The sequence below is a fragment of the Epithele typhae genome, assembly GCF_022376455.1.
Source record: "Epithele typhae strain CBS 203.58 chromosome Unknown BXZ73scaffold_14, whole genome shotgun sequence".
Taxonomy (NCBI): Eukaryota; Fungi; Basidiomycota; class Agaricomycetes; order Polyporales; family Epitheliaceae; genus Epithele; species Epithele typhae.
The window spans coordinates 188,045-207,502 of record NW_025954205.1 but is presented as its reverse complement, the minus strand read 5'-3'; the positions used below and the strand labels follow the sequence as shown (position 1 = coordinate 207,502).

The following is a 19,458-nucleotide window of genomic DNA, read 5'->3' as shown; positions in this document are numbered from 1 at the left end:
CGGGGGTGCGCTCGCAGGAGATGCCTTCGGCTAGATTGGGTTAGATCCCGCGTTCATATTCCGCGACATAGGCGAAACCTAGATGCGCCTCGGAGTCCAAAATTGATGCGATGCTGTGGGAGGGTCCGCCGAGCGCCGCAGGATGGAGAACGGTCTCCGACGGGACGCGAGGGCGGGACAATCCTCATGGCAAGCGCAGGCGGCGGGGCGTTGTGGCTGAAAGCGTCGGAGTTTGGGGGCGGAGTGAAGGCGGAGCTCAAAAGAGGCGCGTCGGAGGGGGTCCAATTGTGGCGGGGTCGGCAGGGCGGGGCGCGAACCTTCTTTGCCTCGCCCACCAGCCCTCCGAATCTAACTCGCGGTCAGTCAACTTTGTTTACAAACTCTCTCCGGGCTGTCGCTGACGACCGCGCCGTCCCCGACGCCTCCCTCCACCCTGCCCTCTGTGCTCTGGTTGTCGTACGCGCCATGATCAACGACCTCCAGCCTCCATCACTCCCCGCGCATATATCACCATGTCCAGCCACGATCCCCAATCGAACAACACCCAGTGGACGGAGCCGCCGTGGTCGGGCTGGATAGAGACCACTGGCGACGCGTTGCTCATCCTGGAGGCCGCGCGGAGGGGTCTAATTCCGCGCGTCACACGCCGCCTGGTCGATTCGGAGCGCAAGATGATCACCTCTGGCTCTGTCTTCGTCTTCGACGAGGACGAGAGCGGCATCAAGCGCTGGACCGACGGCTTCTTCTGGAGCCCGAGCAGGATCCTGGGCAATTTTCTCCTCTATCGCGAAACCGAGAAACGCGGCGCCGGCCACAGGAGTGCACGCGCTGAAGCAGCAGCGAACACGGACGATCCAGATGTACCCAAGTCGGAGGGCCAGACCTTGTCCCGGCCGAAGAGCGAAGCGGCAAGGTTGGGCATCGACCGCCAGAGGGAGAGGATCCTGGTTGGGAGCCTCACGAACAGCTACAAGTTCAAGCAAGGCGGCATGATGAAGAAAGTGAGTCCTCAGTCGCTTATTGTCTCCACTCTCTATGCACCTCCCCCACTCGCGGTCCCATCGCTCTACGCTCGCTCCCGCTGGGTCGTGTCCTGCAGTCGTCTTGCGTCTGCTGGGCACAATCCGATAAGCATTACCTCGTTCTGCGTATCGCAATTGCGCACGCATTGCGGCTGTATACGCCTTGAACCGCCCATATTACCCCACCATATCCGTTGCTACTTTGGGTGTTATGGGCGGCTCGGGGCGCATACCTTGCGCATGCGTCCCCCCGTACTCGGTTTACACCTCTTGGCTCAGGCGCGCTGTCTATGGTCTCTGCTTCTGTGGATGCGCCTCCCTACCGCAGTGTTCGGACCACCCACGCCACACGCACGGTCGTTCGCCCCCATCAGGGCGGCATCATCGCGAGTGCGGCACTTTCGTCTTCGTTCACCACGGGACCCGATGGCGAGCCCTCGTCCGGCCATTGTTATTTCGCCGGCTGCAGGCAATTGGCCAGACTCGAGGCGCTGGGAAGATGCTCTCACTCGGTGTCGGGAAAAGAGGTGGGCGCACGATGGGATGGCTTTCGCCGGGTCCTCGATGGCCCCAAGTCTTCGTCGCGCGATGGCCCTGTGTCTCACACCTCGCCGAGCGCTCGCGACGCGACTTGTCTCTTGCCTGCGCTACCGTCACCTTCATCGCCGTCCCCATGTCCGAACGCATCGGCTCGCGAGTTGCGACCGCGACCGGTCGCGTACGCGCCGCCGTGCCACTGCATTCTTTGATGACGCACTTCTCCTGCCGTAAGTGTGAAGGGTCCAGCCTGGTCTCTGGGTGGCTTCCTGTGGCCCGTGTGGTCGCTCATGGGAATGGCTGCAAACTTGCGCCCTGGCGCTCTCATCTGGTCTTCTCTGTCAGTTGGTTGGCAGATAGCGCAGCTATATCTGGCTGACAGCCGTCGCTTGCTATTGGCTCCCTCGAACGAGGAGCCAGCTCTGGTATCATCGCCCTCCCAGCCTCCTCTCCATCTCCCTCTGCCGCCGTAACTTCTCCGTCGCTGACCGCATGTTTCTCAGACCTTCTCGCTCACTATCGGGGGTGTTGCTCAACATTTGATCTCCTACTACAAGATCGAAGACGTCGAACAGGGTCGCCTACGCTCTCCGTCATCTCTGCCAGAGCTCGCGTCCTTGACGATCAGCCCCGAATATCTCGACAAGACTCACTTCCGCAACCCTCCCAAGGTCGAAGTTGGTGTCGACGGCATTCCGCGTTACCGTGGCGAGGCCGACGATGTCGAACTCTCCCCCCGTCTCCTCCCTGCACCTCTCTCTTCGGGCTATTACGACGGTTCAGGGTCGTCGAGCAAGCGTCAGAAGAGGTTCGACCCTTACGCTCCTTCGACCGTCGGGAAACGCACCCGTAAGAAGAATAATTCGGCGGGCAGCATTTCGGAGGCCACTGGTGGAGAATCTCCTACGCAACCATTGAGCGCCCCTGCCCACGGTCCCACTACTTACCCAGACAACGGCCTGCCGTATCCTTACGGCTACTACGTGAATCCTCCTACATACCCACCTCCTCACGCCTACTCCCCGGGGCATTACCAGCCACCACTCCCTGCCCCTGGGACCACGACACCCCCTCAAGACAGCCCGTCACCCCCAGCATCTGCCCCGGCTGCGTCTTCGTCGTACCCGTATTCCTCGGATACGGCGAGTGGTTCGTCTACTCAGGCTGCCTACCCGGCGTACTATTCTACTCCTGCGCCTCCAGCGCCTCCTGCCTCCGGCTACCCGTCATACCAGCCGGTACACTGGCCACCGCCATACACAGGATACTCGCAGAGCGCGGGAGCAGCGCCGTCTGGGAACACGACCATCCAGGATATCACGGAGAGCGACGTGCGAAACAGTGGGGGAGCCGGCGGTGGCGCGTGAGTGGGCTTCGCGACTGCAGTGCATCCACCCCGCCTCTGCTCTCCGCTGCTCTTTCTCGCACATGGTTCGTCGACATGTTTTCGACCGCTGTCTTGTCTCTGGCTAGCGTATGTATGTGCATGCTTTGCGCCTTTGCTCTCTCTGCTTCCCACCGTCCTAGTTTTCGACCCGGTGTCCCAATCCGCAGCTATCTCGGCTCGACGATACGAATGTGTACGATACTTCTCCGTGAGTGACGACTTCTTGGGCGATATCGTGTTTCATTATTCCGTGCCTGGTCTTCCACATATGCTCCCCCTTCCTTTCACCTTCTGCCATAATGTACGATTTGCGTCTCAGCGTATCTTGTAAATGTACAATAACCCCCCAGTGCCCGTTGATTCGTGCCCTAGCTACTTGATGTTCTCGGCTCCCCTTTCGCTGTATGCCTACCTTTACATCTCGTTATCTCCTCCCTCCCCACTCTGACCTTCTTCCTCCTCTGACCGCTTCGCGGACCAGCGCTCACATATTCTCACTCCAGTCCCGGTCGGCGCGCGCCCTCAACGACGCGCGTTCCTCCAACGCCTCGCGTTATCGCCGCCCGCCGGAGCGGACGGCGCTTACCGACGTTGGACTCGGCTTTGGATACCTTTCCCGACCTCCGCCCTCGCAGTTTCACCACCGGCCCCGTTCACCCCATTACCCGCCGCCGCCTCCGCCTCCGCCTCCGACTCCGCGTCGGCGCCCGCTGTCGTCAAGTGCGGACCCCTCACCGTTCGCGTCGGCGCTGCACGCACGGGGTGTGGCAGTTTCCTGTCTCGAGACTCGAGGTGTCCTCAAAGAGCGCCGTCCCCCGTTCTCCTCGCTCCCCCTCACCTCCCCCTTTCGACTCCCCATTCTCCGAGACGACACGACCCCGTGGATCAGGTGATATACGAAGTTAACACGGAACAAATGTACGACTACCCGATGGGCGTCGAGGCCGGGGTGTGGAGGCGCACGGTCTAGACGACCGGACGGACGCAGGAGTTGCTTCCAGCCCCCCGGAGCGGAGACGCGAGGGGACCTCCAAAGCCCGCTGCAGAAGTAGAAGCCGACGACGATAACGACGACGACGACGAAACCGAAACCGAAGACGAAGACGACGCCGCCCGCCTTGTAAACACGCAGTTCGATACCGCCGGCTGTACTGGTACCCACCGTCCCCCCTTCCCCGCTGCCCCGCCGCCCCCGCCCAGCCTCCCCGTTGATCGTTCGCGCCCCCCTCCCTCCCTTCCCCATATATAGACAGTGACCCCGAGCACCGGACCCCCGGCGGGCCGCCAGACGGACCCGACAGACGTATCTTGGACTCTCCCGCCCGCGCCCGGTCGAGCACCGTAGGGTACGTGCTCGCCGTGCGGCCTGGTGCGCGTATGTATCCCGTAGCCTTTCCCGCTCCCGTCCCCCCTGCTGTCCTTCGTGTATAATGAGAACAAAGTTGTGGTTCCGGAGACGAGCCGTCGGCTGAAGCCCGTGCGCAAATAGGCGGCTGGCAGAGGGCTCGCCAAGGCGCTTCCGACGTCGGGGGCGAGCGTAGGCTCATGGAATGGTTGAGAGAGACAAGCAACGGCCGAGAATGAAGCTCAAGAGGACCACTGCCCGACTCAGTATTGTACTTTACATGCGTCGCTTCATTGTGGGGTTTTGTGTAACTGCAGCTTCAAGGTATCACTTAGGCCCTGGTCGGCTGTCCGTGGGATGGGCTGGGTTCCCGCCAAAATGATCCTGCAGCACGATGGGCTGCGGGCTCGGGATGGGTACACGCCCGTCTCGGTGGGCGCGGGAGCCCATCCCACGGGCAGCCGACCAGGGCCTAAGTTAGATCACAGCACACATGTACCGGCGCCGCTGTGGAGCGGGCCGATGAAAAAAGTCTCATATCTATCCCTCAGTGCCAGGAGCGTGGATTGAACACGCGACCTCCAGAACTTCAGTCTGTTGCTCTCCCAGCTGAGCTATCCCGGCGATATAAACTACGCAGCTTTTGACTATGTATGCTTGCACAACGGACACCCGGGACCAAGGTGTCGTCGTTCATGATGTCATCCGTCTCTGGAGTGGCTCCCTCTGCCACCTACATAACGCCCATCGCGTATGCTCTGCCAGACAACCCACCCATCGCGCGCCCCACTCGCCTACCCACCGCTCCTCTCATCCTACCTGCTCACCGCGCACAATGGCCTTCGCACCCACACCCACACCCACCGGCGCCCCCAGCGACGACGGCAAACGCGCGGCGAAGACGTCGCCGTCGGACCTGCCCCCCGCGCGCGAGGGCAAGATGCTCCGGTCGGTGTCGCCGCCTTTCGCGGGGACGTCCCTGCGGCGGTTCAACTACGCGCTCGCGCTCGCGGCGCTCGCCGTGCTCGCGGTGTACGCGTACCGGCTCGTCGCGTTCAAGCATGAGGTCGGCGGCTGGTGGAACCTCGCGCTCGGCCGGCGCACGCCCGCCATGCGCGAGCACGGGCACGGGCACGAGCACGGGCGGGAGGCGCACTACGCACACGGGCACGGGTACGGGTGCAGACACCAACACAAGCACGAAGGAGACGGAGAAGGGGGAGACGGGAGGACGTCGGTGGAGAGCAAGATCGAGGCGCTCGCGGCGGCGCTGGGCGTGGACTCGCCGGACCTCGCGCGCGCGATCGGGGACGCGGTGCGGGCGCACGTCCCGCCCGCGAGCCTCTCGTCCGTCGCGGCGCACGAGCCGTCGGGGTGAGTGCGCGTCTCGGGGTCTGGGACCGTCGGGCGGGGGCTGACGCGGGGCGTTGGGGAAATTTTTGCAGCGCGGCGGTGAAGTGGCTGGTGGAGCCGAAGGAGGCGGAGGCGTCGGGGACGGGGGGCGCGGCGGAGGCGGTCGTCAGTGCGTTTGAGGCCGCGGTCGGACTGGAGGGGCCGCCGAACGATGTGGTTTGAAGGAGGAGAGTGGGAGGTTGGGGATGGACTTGCGGCTTGGTACGGAAATTGGGCTGCGTTCATGTCGCATATAATGGCTGAGAAACTCGAAACGTCGGGAAGAATACATACCAACCGTAGAGAGGTTTTGTGTTCATGAAGCGCAGCAGGAGCATGAGTACACATTGGAGCTGAGGATAGGATGCGGCTTGGTCCATCGCGAAGCCTTGAGGCATCAACGATTGTGGGACTCCACCTTCCCTGAGCGGCCGAACTAGAAGACGGGCCCACCCACTATCCACTGCCCCTCCGATATCCGAAGCACAGAGTCGTCCTCAGTGACGGCCCTACACGAAAACCGTTTGTGTGTGGAGATAGAGCGGGAATATGCACGTCTGTCTCTCTGGCCACTGGGAGCGACGTCTCAGGTCGAACTCGCGGGCTTGAAAAACGCACCTCTCATCCATGTCATTGGCCCGAATATTAAAGAAACCCAACGTCCCGCGAGATGCGCCCCAAGCAGCTCCGACATCAACCTTCCTGGCCTTCGCCTTGGAGTGATGGACGTACGTGGATCCGTGCCGATGAGCTCATCCCGCGCCGTGCGATGAGGGTGGGTGGAAATAAAGCGCGCTGTTCTCACATTTGTTGCCCGTGCGCCGTGCTGGGTATGTCTGAGAAGCTGGTGGAGAATGGGAGGATGTGAGACTAGAGCTAAGTTTGACCGTGGAGGGAGCCTCTGACTGGTTGTATGTCGTCAACATTGGCAGGCTATGCAGATTAGATAACCAGCACCGACATCACGTGCACAGTCATCGTGAGCGACAGAGGATCACGAAGCGTCCCACAGCTCTTCCGCATCCTCTCTCGACCACGAGCAGCGAGCCTCCGCAATCACTTCTCTGCCGAACTCTATGCCACCGCGGAAATCAAAAGGATCACAGTCCCCGTCGGCCGGTCGTCCTCTACTTTCTCCACGTCCGATCCTGTGAACGTCGCATCCATACCCGGACACGCCTCAGATTTGAACTGTTCACTTCAACGTCCTCAGCATCAGGTGAATGAACCCTTGCCAACGCTTATTGGCCGGATACCCCGGTGTCCACACTCAGCCCACGCTACCCGCATATTCAGCTGCGACCGGTCGTAACAATGTGTCTCCAGATGCTGCAAAGTGCCGTAAGCTCTTGTCTCTTTGGCTTTCATCCGTCATTCACAGCCCTGACGACCTTTCCGGCCCTATATCCATCGATTTCACCAGAACGATCCGTCGCTTCGCTTCCCTGCGTGAAGCACTCGGGACGCTCATAATTCAGTCGAAGATCACTCCTCTACGAAGCCCCGAGGCGCTCCCCAATCTCTGCTCCAACGCCACGATGTGATCTCTCGACCCCCGCGGGCTCTCTCGCCTCCCACGGCGCCGTCGCGCGTTTCGGCATCGCCTTCCTGCCCTCGCTCCCCTGCAACCAAGATATCCTGCATTTCTATGTGGTATATATCGCGTTCCCCGTCCGTTCCGCGCAGCCGCCTTCCTTCTCTCGTCTTCGTCCCCGCTACTCCCGCGCAACGCTCGATGGGCCTCAGCATCATCACCGTCAACCTCGCGCTCGTCTGCGTCGAGAGCGCGCTCTACGGCGTCTTCTTCGTCCTCGCCGTCACCTCCCTCGCCGTTCTCGTCGTCCGACACGGGCAGGACTCGGCCGGCGCCGCGCTCTCGCTCCGCGCGACGCTCCGGAGCCCGCTCTTCCTCGCCACTGTCATCCTGCTCATGACCGTCAGCGCGGTGGGCATCTCATGCATTCATCTCTACGGCACGAATGAGTGCTGATCATCTATCGACGTGTGGCAGCACTGGCTGCTGACGGTGCGCCGACTGTTCGACGCGTACGTGTACACAAACGGGGGAGAAGAGCCCGCGACGTACTACCTTGAGATCGAGGCCGCCACGCACGTCGCGTCCACCGCGTTCGTCATCGCCTCGGTGATCGTCGGCGACATCATTCTCGTCAGTCTGTTTTTCTCGTCTGACCCTTGAACCCCATTCACTCGAACCCTGCCCCAGATCTATCGCATATGGGTCGTTTGGGGGCACCGCTGGTCCATGATCATCTTCCCCGCGCTCTGCACCATGGGCTATGCAGGTCCGTCGCACCCGCACCCCGCGCGTCCGCCCTCATCCCCGCCAACACCGCGCGCTGACCCGAGAAATTCGGCACAGCGTCCGGGACGAGCGTCGTCCAGCTCTTCGCGACCTTCGTCCCGGGCGAGAGCATCTTCGTGTCCGAGTCGCAGCGGCGGGTCATCACGACCGTCGCCCTCACGCTCTCGTGCGTCTGCCCCCGTCGTCCGGCCGGACGTCGCGCCCGCTGACCCTTCGTCCGCCGTCCACGCTGCTTCGTGATCCCCGCCGCAGCACGAACATTTATGGATCCGGTGCGCACCGCCCGTGCACATCTGTCGCAGCGGGATCTGACAGCGCGCGCCGCTCGCAGTGTCCATCGCGTACCGGATATGGACGACGAACCGGGCGATGAAGAACGAGCGGATGATGCTGCCCGGGATGAGCCTCACGGTGCGTCGCCCGCCCGCCGCGCGCGTCGGCCCGCAGCTCACGCCCCCCGGTCTCTACGCACCCAGGAAGCGTTCGTGATCTTCGTCGAGAGCGCCGCGCTCTACACGTGCGTCCCCTCCCCCTCCCCCTCCCCCTTCTCCCTCTCCCTCCTCCTCCTCGCGCGCGCGCGCCGGCTCACGCGCGGACCCGCAGCTTCTGGACGCTCTTCTTCCTCTGCGCCTACGCCGCCCAGTCCCTCCTCGAGGCCTTCGCGTTCCACAACATCCCCGCCGCGACCGGCATCTCCTTCATGCTCATCATCGTCCGCGTCGGCCTCGGCTTCTCCTTCGCCCACCCGCCCACGCCGCACGACCCCGGCGCGACCCGCCTCGTCGCCTTCACCGTCTCCCGCACCGTCGCCGTCGAGCGCTCCACCGACTTCGCGCTCCCGCCCCGACGGCGCCTCCACGGCGCAGCGGACCCGGGCGTGCTCAGCAAGCGGGACCTGCTCCGCGCCGCCGACGGCCGCGAGTCGGACGAGTTCGAGCGGGAGCTGGCGGGCGCGAAGGACGCGCCGGGGAGCCAGCTGGCGCCGCTGCCGCGGCTCGCGCGGTCGCCCGTGTGAGGCAGGGGGGGAGGGGGGGGCGGACATGTTCGCGTAGCGCGCATTCTGAGGGGCTCGCGATCGTGAAGCATATTACGGATGCGACGGCCTGTATGATAACCTGATATGTGCTGTTGTTTATTGTTCAACAACGCCGGGATAGCTCAGCTGGGAGAGCAACAGACTGAAGTTCTGGAGGTCGCGTGTTCAATCCACGCTCCTGGCATAATCGATAACTTATCGAAATGTTTTGTCATTTCCGTCCCTCAAGCTTGCTCATCTAGGTCTAGATATCCGCGAACAGAGCTATTCGTTTATTTAGACGTTCAGTAGGATTTGGCAGCGCAACACAATAAAGCATATTCAGGACTGTAACAGGAATGGCACACCAAAAAGGGAACATACACTAATTAGAACTTTTCGACGGCATATTGAACGCATAAAGATATGCACTCCGACAACCGGAACGACGTAGGCGGGACGGGTACGGTCGAGGAGAGCGAAAGGAAGCGGAAAGCATTACACTGATACAACACGTAGACACGCAAAAACGAAGGCATACTCGCACCGCATTCACCAAGCGAAGAGGCAGGTCCACTCTCTATCCAACAAGCCTGAAACAAACGATGATCCGCTGCCCGGGGAACCACCGGTGCCGACGGTCCCACGCGACGCCGACTTGGAGCTCGCCCTTCATGGTGACTGCGAGCGGCGCGTCCTTCTCGTTCTTGGCAGAGCCTTCCGGCACGAGAGCGGGGGCGTGGTCATCCGCGGTAGGCTCGTCGCCTTGGGATGCCCAGTCGCCACCCCGGACGGTAGGCTCGCCCCCCGGAGGCGTAGAGTCGCCATCCTTGACAGCCGTATCGGCCGATGCGCCCGGACTGGGCGCCGACTCCGCGCGAGTAGGAGTGGGCGGAGGCGCGGACGTCGTGGGGGGAGGGATGCGCGCCGTGTACGTGCACGAAAAGGTCGCCACGATCGAGTCCTCAGGTCCAGGTCGCACGCCCGCCATCCTGTCGATGAGCAGCGTCAGTTGCTGGACACGGACGAGTGTAGGAGGAGGCGCACGAGAAAGCGAGCCCGAGCGCGGCGTGCACGTTGCGTACGACAACGTCGACGACGGCGTCGACGGCGCCGCCGCCGGGGTCCGCAACGACGGAGTACTCGCCCGTGAACGCGAACATCATCTGTCGTGGCGGCGGGCGCGCGGTACAGAGAAGGTAGCGAGTCTGAGCCGCACAGAATGTGTCGAAGCGCCCGCGGAGCGCGAGCAGCAGCGCCGCGAAGTGCTGGTACTGGGGCTACATGGAGCAACGGGTGTGTCTCAGCCGGGTCGTGAGCCGCTGTGGTGGAAAAATAAAACGCACCTCGTCAACGAAGGCGGTGAGCCCCCCTTCTTTACCAGCCGTGACCGCGGTGCGCGACGACACGTCCGAGGATGCGCTCTCTGCGCGCGTGTCCCGGTCTGCCTGCTCCGCGGCGGCGCGCATCGCAGTCCAGTCCACCTGCGTGGCCTTCCACTTTTCTTCGCGGATGAGCCGCGCTCGCCGGCTATTGCTCTCGCGCATGTGGCGGCGGCATCGCGGGCAGAGGCGCCACTTGTACTGTTCCTCGCCTGGCACCATCTTGCTGCAGCGACTCTTGGTGCACTTGCGCCATCCGGAATAGTCGCCGTCCGCCGGAGGCTGTCGGTGCACCTGGCGTCAGCACTGTCGTGAGAAAAAAGAAACGACCCGGGAACGCACCTCGAACTCCTGCTCCTCGCGCCGTTGTTCGCACCTCGGCCCACGCTTGGCATCGACGCCGCCACGCGCAAGGTGTAGACGTTCCTGCCGCGCCGTGTACCGGCACTTCGGGCACTGCCGGAACTTCCAGCCCGGTGGAAGCAAGTTCGCGCATGCGCTGAAGGCGCACTGCCAACGATGCTTCTCGTTCTGTGGGTTTGCGGTCGCCACCGCGGAAGATTCGGTGGAAGCTGTGGACGCGAGCTGAGAGCGGGCAAGGAGCCCCGTGAAAAGAGGTACGTCTTCCTCGTCGTCTTCAGCGTCGCTCTCTATCTCGGACTCGCCCGAGTCCTCGAGCGGGGTGAGGTCCGAGAGGTCCGAGTCCCAGTCGAGAGAGAGCTTCCCCAACGGCCGTACCCGCCGCGATGGAGACGGACTCGGTAAACGCTCGGTAGACGAATCGCGTGACGACGACGAAGTGGGCTCGCGGGCGGGGGGCTTGGGACCCAAGATGAGACGAACGCGACGGATGTTCGAGAAAGGCTTCACTGGTGTCGGCGCGGCCGGGCACCGGACGCGCACCTGTGGAGCGGAGACGAGGGATGGTGACAGTTCTAGGACAGGTGCGAGTCTCAGGACAGGATCCTCTCGTTCGGGGCTCTGTTCCAGAAGCGGGGTGGTAGCTGCACCCCCGGGATCGAGGGGCGAATGCGACTCCTCAGTTCCCAGCTCCCCCTCCGATTCCGATTCCGATTCCGGTTCCGGTTCGGTGAGGTCCAGCTCCTGCGGGAGGGGCGGTGGGTGTGTTGGTTTCTTGGGCGAGCAACGGGAGAGTGGCGGAACAACAATACGAAGGCGCACAGGCCCTGCAGGACTAACGGCAGACCTAGGTGAGTCGGCCGGGGTAGAAGGCATTGAAACGCAGCCAGCAGGGGCGGCTCTAAGAAATATGTTTCGTCGAGGCAATGGTATCTTCGGGACGGCAGAAACAGACACTGAGACCCTGGGAGGGAACAGCGGAACGGGCGCATTCTGAAGAGTACTGGGCAGGAGCTCTGCGACCGGAACTTCTTCTTCTTCGGGTTCTGACAAGCGACCGGACTGACTTGAAAGCATACTAGACAGAGGGACGTCCATCTCCGAGTCAGAGTATTCTTGTCGGCCGTGGTTCTCTTTCTCCGCAGTGCTGGTCTTCGGTGGCGACTTCTTCCTCTTGGCGACGATCACGGCAGCCAGCGGCAGACCGTCCGACTCGGACCCGTCGTCTTTGTCCAGGTGCGCTGCTCCCGTCGTGGGTATTTCGACTATGACCCTCTTGGGCACAACCGCGGGTCTTTTTGCCTTCCTAGGCTCGATGGAAAAGCCCTCACTCTCGACCGATTCCTCAACCTTGACCTGGGGTTCGTGATCACCATCGCCTTCCACCTCTGCTGGCAGTTGAGCCGCCGCGTGGGCTATATCCGCAGGCTCTGCAGCAAGTTGCGCGCGCACCCCCGCGAACTTGGTCCGGAACTGCGTCCGCCACCGCGCGAACCCGCACTCCGGACAGAGCGACCCACGGAACCCCCCCGGAATGGGCAGGTCGCACTCTGCTGACGCGCATACACGGACGGTGGTCCTGCGCTTCTTGCGCGGAGATGGGCCGTCTGGACGCGTCGGGGTCGGCGTCTGATTGTGCGCAAAAGTTGGCGAGGGACGTGCGAAAATACGGAAAACGGTTGCTCACCAACAGGTCCGGGGGCTGGATCGGCGGCGATCCCGCTGGGAGCGCGTCGATCCGAGTCTATTCCACGTGCATATAAGCACCTGTCGGGCGCGGGAGAGCAGCCAAGACTCACCGGTTCCTGTGCAACTGGCTCCATTATCTGTGACGCCCCGGTTTGCTCCGGCTCTTCCTGAAGATGCTTCAGGGCCTCCGCAGACACAGAGGGCGCGTCGATCCGAATCTATACCACGCACATATAAGCACTTGTCGTGCACAGGAAAGCAGTCAAAACTCACCGGTTCCTGTGCAACAGGCTCCAATCTCTGTGACGCCCCGGTTCGCTCCGACTCTTCCTGAGGACGCCTGAGGGCCTTCGTAGACACAGCAGCCGGAAAGTCCACCAGGCTGCGGGTAGGCCACGTCGGCGCGGGCACGTCGTGGGGCGATTTCATCCTCGCGATGATCTCACCCCTCGAGTTGAAGTGCGGCATCGCGACGGCCTTCCGGCGTTCCTCCTCACTCATGGGCTCCCAGTACGGGCGTGGGGGAACCTGAATGACGCCGGGTGGTAATGGGATGGCACGATCCTGCAGCACGTAGCGGTACTCCGGGTCGACGTAGGGTGCGAGCACATCGTAGAAGCTTTGTCCGCCGCGCAGGAAGGCGTGCGAGACCTTACTGCGAGGTGGTAGTGGTCGTTGGGATTGTGATTGCTGATCATGTGGTTGCTGGGGTGGGACAGAGCGAGCCGACTGAGGTGGTGGGACCGGCACTGAGTGATGAGATGACGGAGGTGCTTGGGGAGGGGGCGGAGCTGTGCGGGGTGGTCTGGAAACGGGTGGAGGTCGAGGAACAGGAATGGGCACGATGCTGTACGGTGGATGGATAGAGACGGGCACAACGCGCATAAGCGGGTGTCCTGGGATGGGTGCACTTCCTGGTGGTAAAGGAATCGGGATAGGCGCAACTCCTGCCACGGGATGGGGTGCGCCATGATGACGCGCAGTACCGCAGGAAACGCAGAGCAGCTGGAGGCGGGCGTCGGGCGAGCTGAGCGGCACGGTGTAGAGCGGGGTCTTGCACGCCGCGCACGCCACGACCTGTGGTGTGCGATCGCCTCAGCGACCATCGCTCCGGAACGCGCGAGTCGACGCGGGCAAAGGACTCACCGCATAGCAATCTTTCTGCCCTGGCCTCTGTACTTTCTGCAGCCGCGACGGGCCCGCACGCACTCCTCGACAGCTGGGACAGCACGTATTCCTGGAGCCGATCTCAAGCACGGCCGTGCAGCGCCCGCACGTCCGCATTTGCGCTCTGCCGCGCACTCGCTCCGTCCGGTTCGCGTTCAGGTGAGGGTTTGAGTGAGGCATGCTGAGGGGCTGCAGCACCGCGGACGCGCTCATGACTTTACCGATGGATTGTAGGCGTCCGTGGTCTGTGGTTTCTACGCCTGCGGTCGTGTTCCGCGATCTTGGCCTGTAGTCGTGGTCCGCGATGATTTGGCAAGCGAGCACTGAAAGAGGTGCGGCCGACGTTATGTCGTGCGGCTAGCGCGATAACGCGTCGTGGCCTGGGAGCTGCCCCGCAATCTGCTCCAATCAATGCATAAGCTGGCGCGCATACATAAGGTCGCGGAATATGTACATGGTGCTCACCCCAGACGCGTGGACCGTCACGCGACTCGCTAGTATACGGGCCTATGGGCTATCGTCCTCTGTGCGCACTTCCTGGTCTATCAGCACGACGCGGACGGCGCGCCAGCGCGTACGGCGACGAGGAAGAATGAGATCTATGAGAGATGGTGGTGGGGAAAGACAAGGGTGTGGTGGTGGGGCCGACGACGGGCGGGATGGGTGTGACGAGGGCGTCAAATATTAGCCCGAAAATATTTCTCAAACGCGACATCGCCGTACTAAAAGTCTTACAAACTTTGTCTTCGGGGTCGCAGAGCATACACCGAGCGGTGCGTCTGAATGATCCATGCGAGATCGTGATACTGACGATATACAGTTGCAAAGACCTTCATCTACCTCATATGGTACACTCAACTCGCAACTTCACATCCAAGATGCACAACCGGCCCCGGAAATGTCCTCCCAGACTCTACTCCCAACGCTGAACGATGACGCTGTTCGCGAGCTTGGCGGCCTCGATGGTCTGGTTGTCATCCTCGAGAGTCTTGTTCGGGAACGTCGTCATTATGGCATACGCCCGCGCGTGGTTCTCCGGGCGCGATCTATCTCGTCGGCCCGTGCATCAGCACCAGGTCGCGGCACAGCACGAGCGAAGAAAAAGACTCACGCGTTAATGTAGTTGCGGATGTCCCCGACGGTGTGCGTCAGGTTCATCCGCGCCACCATCCGCGAGCCATCCGCGAGCCGGATCTGGATGTTTGTAGTTGGCTTCGTCTGGTCGACCTCGAAGCGGGTGCTGATGCTTGCAGCCATGCTACCACCACCACTACCGCTCGCGACAGGGAAGTCTCCGGGGACCGCGCCGCTGCTCTCGCCTGCGCCCACGATACCAGGCACAGGGGAACCTAGGCGGTGACCCTGCCCGGAGAACGTCTTGGCTTGTTGTGCGCGGGCGGAGGGCACGTAGGCTTCGTCGAGGCGCTTGACGACGCAGAGCTCGACGGGCTGGCCGGGCTGTACATTCAGAATTTGAGGTGGAGCACGTCTAGAAGGGTGATCAACGTGAGCGCCCTGCAAACTCAGAGGAAACACGATGGCAAAGCTGGAGATTGCCCTTCCCAGTGAGAGAACGACCGGACCGGCATCGGGTCCAGGGGACGTGGTGCAAGCCTTTGGGCAACGCATCCCCCTTTGCAGGTCGTGGAACAGAATATATGAACTCACCCAGAGTTGATCTCAGCCAGGATCTGCTCGTTGGCCGGGTCATCGTACCGCATGAGCTCACCGTCTTCAACCGTGAACCCCTCTCGCCAGAAAGTAAGATGACGGACGGCAGTCTCGCCCTCTTGTTCTGCGTGCGCCGCAGATGAGCACCCCCACCTCCGTGTCAAAATCAAGCACGGATACGTACGTGGGGGAGCAGCATTCGGATCCGGAACAAAGGTGCTGTCGACTTCGTCGCTGCCGAGGGTGTGGCCGCCGCCGAAAAACGCATAGCTTCGTGGAGGTCGACCGCCGCCAGTCGGAGGCGTGGGTGGACCCGCCCTAGCAGCACTTCACCAATCAGCGTACGGTCGCGGGTGGGAGGCAGGATGGTGTGCAACGTACTCTTGGGCACGCCGGAGGAGGTCACGGACGAGATCACCTCCAGGAGCACCTCCACGGTCGGGGTTCTGGACCGAGATTCCACTGTATCCATAGGGTATACGCGGAAGGATACTCGGGCTCAGAAGACAATACTGGATGATATGCAGGGTACACACCTGCGCTCACCACCAGCATACCAATTCTCCCCACCACGCTCCCCAGGAGCGTCCTCCTCCTCGTCTTCTTCGTCGTCGTCTCCATGTCCGTGCCCGTGCCCGCTGGGACCACCATGGCCGCCACCACCCAAGGAGGGCCCGCCGCCGCCGATATCGCCAAGCGTTGCAATGCGGCGGCCACCTGAAGATCCTCCGCTACTAAAATCAGCTTATATGCTCGAAAAATACCGTAATATGGCGGAGAGCAGAGAGACGTACCTAGAGGACGGGTTAGAGCCCCACGCACCAACGCGGCCGATCCGGGGGCCGTTGTTTGAAGGAAGAGCCCAAGGACTACCTGTGCGTCGTGGGGGGTTGTCGTCGTTGGACATGATGGGCAGATTGGAGAAAGAAAGGTGCTTGAGCAGTGGCTCAAGGGAGGGACACGCGTCTTCGGAGGGAACGCGTCTAACAAGTGACGTCTTGCGTGCTGGGAGATCGAGTCGGTTACAAATGTCAAAATGTTAATAGGGAGTTATTATCCAACGCCCGTTTAGCTCAGTGGTAGAGCGCGCCACTCGTAATGGTGAGGTCGGTTGTTCAATCCAGCCAATGGGCATGCTTGTGGCGCTATAGTGTACTTGGGATTCTGATTCGCTGACGCTGTTCTGTTATTCCCAAAACCCAGGTTCGACCCCTGGTAGCGCCTGCATTTTTTCCTTGTGGCCACAAAAACCAATTCAAGTGCTTATTAACCATCCACTCTACTTCAACCTTGAAAGATCAGCGCATTGTACTGCACGGCACCTTTATATTACAGCGGAAACGATTGTAAAGTACCTAGTAAGTGAGAATGCATGCCAATATGCATCCACGGTTGATCATTTTGAGTTCTCATAATCGAGTGAGCCTCACTACGGCTCTCCCGCCTCCTTCGGTGACGCCCCAGCATACGGGCCCTTCCCCGCCCCCTTCTCCTCCGCATGTTCCAACCGCGCCTCTTCGAGCGGCTTCCCCGCCTCCGCGGCGCGGCCTTGCTGGATAAAGTCCCTACGGTCGCGGAAGCCGGGAGGTGCCCACCGGCGCGACGTCCACGGCTTGCAGCTGGGGTCGCAGTACATCATGTCGACGCTCTCGAGGGAGAGGTCGGAGGACTCGTAGAGGAAGAAGTAGACGATGACCGCGCCGGTGAGGTTGCAGGCGGCGAAGATGAAGCCGTAGCGGTAGCCAATCGCCTTGACGATGAACGGCGTGAAGAACGCGAGGAGGAAGTTCCACAGCCAGTTCGACGCGGTGGATAGCGAGGCTTGGCGCGCGCGCGTGCGCGTAGGGAAAGTCTCGCCGATTAGGATCCACACGCCGCTGGATGAAAGTGTACGGTTAGGAGATGAGGGTATGCTAGGGAGGAGAGCGCTTACGGGGCCCAGGTCATGGCATAACCCAAGATGAAGAGACAAGCGGAGACAATCATCACTGAAGCGAGGTTAACGTCTGCATGTGCTGCGAAGAAAGTTGGTTGCTCACGCTTGCCGATGCTCTGGTCGGTCGTTGGATCCTTAGCGGTCCCCGCAGCGGCGAAAACAAACAACCATGCCGACTGCCACATGCCGCCGATGATGAGCGGCCAGCGGCGCCCGAACTATATCGAACGACCTGAGTGCGCGCCGTGGGTTCATGTAGAGGCAGACGCACCTTCTCCATGACGTACATACCACCGAACGTGCAGACGAAGTTGACGGCACCGAGGATGATCTGTGTAACGAACGAGTCGGAGATACCAACCGACAGGAAGATCGTCGCTCCGTACTATGGCCACAGTACGTGTCAGTCCGCAGAGCGCTGTGAAGCCCAAGCAGATGGGACGAACGTAGAAGAAGTAGTTGGCGCCAGTGAGCTGCTGGAACATCTGAAGCGTCATACCAAACAGGGTGCGGTAGAGCTGCTTGCGCTCGGGATTGAAGCACTCGAGCCACCCCGCCTTCACCTTGCTCTCGTAGTCTATAGCAGAACGCATCCCCTCGATCTGAGTAGGGCATTCGAGTCAGCTTGTGTAGGACGCGACAGAGGGTGAGCCCGCACCTCCCGATGGATCAACGGATGGTCATCAGCCTCCTCCGCAGAGATACCACGAGCGAGCGCGATTGAGCGTTTCGCCTGATCGAAACGGCCGTGCGCAGCAAGCCACCTGGACAACATTAGCGCCCAGTGTGCGCATATACAGAATACAAGCACCTCGGGCTCTCAGGCATGAAGAGAATACCGATCCCCAAGATGATTGGCCACAACAGGCCAATACCGACGACGGTGCGCCACGAGCCGGAGCCGGGAATTTCGCGGGCACCGATGGAAATGCAGTCTGTCCCAAGTCTGAGTCAGCGTGCATACACTTCAAAGCCTCACGAAAATATGAGCCCACATGCAACAAGGATGCCGAAGGTGATGAATAACCTGCAAGCCACACTCGCATCAGCTCTCTCCATCGAGCAGGTGCGAAAAGGGCACTCACTGATACGTCGCGGTCAGCGTCCCGCGGATCTGCGGCGGCGCCGTCTCCGCCTGGTACATGGGCACCGCGGCAGAGAGCGAGCCAACACCAAGGCCGCTGACGAGGCGGCCAATCGCGAACTGGACCCAGGAGTGGAAGGTCGTGATCTGGATGATGACCCCGATCATAAATACACCACACTCCACGGTCATGGCATATCGGCGTCCGAGCCGGTCAGCGGTACTACAACGATCGTGGGCGATCACAGGATCCGAAGACATAGGAGAGGTTAAACGCGGGTCAACGTGTGAGTGCGGATGTGGACTTACGGCGCACCGAGGAGGGCGCCAACCAGGGTGCCGATAGAGAGGAGGGCGACAATGAGACCCTCGCGGACTACAGAGAACTGGCACGTTGAGATGTTTGTGGGGTCGCCGCACTGTGCGAAGCGCAGAACGAAGTCATCCATGAGAAGGATGTCGGAAATCTGACCGGTGTCGTACTGCGCACGCCGCGCGTCAGAAGTCGTGCAACAATGGCGCAGAAGGGGATCAACAGACGCACGCCAAAGATGAAACCTCCCATGGACGCGAGGAGGGCGAGCATGATGGCTATCCACCCAATGGGTAGGCCTTCGCTGGAGTGATGTAAGTCAGGATACATGGAAACGAGGATGGCGGTACCACGTACACGTAGAAGAGTGCCATGTTCGTGTTGTACTGTCGTAGCGGGGTGTCCACCACAATATAATGAGCAGAGAGAGACGGAGAATGTGGGGCCCGGATGGCTGGGAGCACGCATATATACGCTGGCGCCGTCGGTCATGACATCACCGCCGGAGCGAGTTTTCCGATGGGCGCCCCCTTCGACGAAGACGTCAGTGTTTGAACACGAAGCGGTGGAGGCAAGGTGGAGGGACGATGAGCGCCATATTTACGCGAATCGAACTTCGCGGCTTCGTTTTCGCATAGTAATGACGTTTGCGAGAAAATGCTATGAAATACCTGCGTGAATGGAAAGCGTCAAGTACAAGGCTGCCGGTCCTCACCTTCGAATTCCGGGGCCACGTTCATCCCAGCGGTCGTATCTGGTCAGACGCTGCTTCCGTTCAGGGGCCACTAGCCACACCACTGCAAGAGCAGTCAGCATGAGGGTTTGAGTGACCCAA

General features: G+C 61.4%; 6 protein-coding genes and 3 non-coding genes across 9 annotated transcripts; 5 read left to right on the top strand and 4 right to left on the bottom strand.

Annotated features, from left to right (window-relative positions):
- Positions 1-512: 512 nt before the first annotated feature.
- Positions 513-2,926, top strand: BXZ73DRAFT_44435 (Gti1/Pac2 family-domain-containing protein; the record flags this gene model as incomplete). The annotated part of the gene is made up of 2 exons (XM_048019339.1): positions 513-1,001; positions 2,063-2,926. 2 exons carry the CDS (start codon positions 513-515, stop codon positions 2,924-2,926), a joined length of 1,353 nt encoding a protein of 450 aa, XP_047879437.1.
- Positions 2,927-4,842: 1,916 nt separating this feature from the next.
- BXZ73DRAFT_t69 lies at positions 4,843-4,915 on the bottom strand. The gene has a single exon. It is a non-coding gene; the product is annotated as a tRNA-Phe (tRNA).
- Positions 4,916-5,126: 211 nt separating this feature from the next.
- Positions 5,127-5,866, top strand: BXZ73DRAFT_76311 (uncharacterized protein; the record flags this gene model as incomplete). The annotated part of the gene is made up of 2 exons (XM_048022392.1): positions 5,127-5,665; positions 5,737-5,866. The coding sequence occupies 2 exons, from the start codon at positions 5,127-5,129 to the stop codon at positions 5,864-5,866; spliced, it is 669 nt and encodes a 222-aa protein (XP_047879436.1).
- A 1,552-nt stretch (positions 5,867-7,418) lies between these two features.
- On the top strand, positions 7,419-9,021 carry BXZ73DRAFT_99863 (uncharacterized protein; the record flags this gene model as incomplete). Its single annotated transcript, XM_048028144.1, has 8 exons — positions 7,419-7,628; positions 7,695-7,850; positions 7,908-7,986; positions 8,064-8,172; positions 8,259-8,278; positions 8,338-8,417; positions 8,483-8,523; positions 8,610-9,021. The coding sequence occupies 8 exons, from the start codon at positions 7,419-7,421 to the stop codon at positions 9,019-9,021; spliced, it is 1,107 nt and encodes a 368-aa protein (XP_047879435.1).
- A 132-nt stretch (positions 9,022-9,153) lies between these two features.
- Positions 9,154-9,226, top strand: BXZ73DRAFT_t77. Its single transcript has one exon. It is a non-coding gene; the product is annotated as a tRNA-Phe (tRNA).
- Positions 9,227-9,601: 375 nt separating this feature from the next.
- BXZ73DRAFT_99862 (uncharacterized protein) lies at positions 9,602-13,423 on the bottom strand (the record flags this gene model as incomplete). The annotated part of the gene is made up of 9 exons (XM_048028143.1): positions 9,602-10,013; positions 10,069-10,301; positions 10,368-10,685; positions 10,746-11,664; positions 11,719-12,392; positions 12,451-12,507; positions 12,563-12,670; positions 12,726-13,107; positions 13,203-13,423. The coding sequence occupies 9 exons, from the start codon at positions 13,421-13,423 to the stop codon at positions 9,602-9,604; spliced, it is 3,324 nt and encodes a 1,107-aa protein (XP_047879434.1).
- A 1,109-nt stretch (positions 13,424-14,532) lies between these two features.
- Positions 14,533-16,197, bottom strand: BXZ73DRAFT_89178 (uncharacterized protein; the record flags this gene model as incomplete). Its single annotated transcript, XM_048025193.1, has 7 exons — positions 14,533-14,665; positions 14,731-15,108; positions 15,288-15,414; positions 15,475-15,608; positions 15,672-15,752; positions 15,827-16,016; positions 16,113-16,197. The coding sequence occupies 7 exons, from the start codon at positions 16,195-16,197 to the stop codon at positions 14,533-14,535; spliced, it is 1,128 nt and encodes a 375-aa protein (XP_047879433.1).
- Positions 16,198-16,352: 155 nt separating this feature from the next.
- On the top strand, positions 16,353-16,424 carry BXZ73DRAFT_t78. Its single transcript has one exon. It is a non-coding gene; the product is annotated as a tRNA-Thr (tRNA).
- A 295-nt stretch (positions 16,425-16,719) lies between these two features.
- On the bottom strand, positions 16,720-18,997 carry BXZ73DRAFT_99860 (general substrate transporter; the record flags this gene model as incomplete). Its single annotated transcript, XM_048028142.1, has 12 exons — positions 16,720-17,167; positions 17,224-17,278; positions 17,330-17,444; positions 17,498-17,611; positions 17,673-17,828; positions 17,885-17,990; positions 18,038-18,161; positions 18,222-18,253; positions 18,312-18,533; positions 18,620-18,792; positions 18,855-18,927; positions 18,981-18,997. The coding sequence occupies 12 exons, from the start codon at positions 18,995-18,997 to the stop codon at positions 16,720-16,722; spliced, it is 1,635 nt and encodes a 544-aa protein (XP_047879432.1).
- Positions 18,998-19,458: the final 461 nt, after the last annotated feature.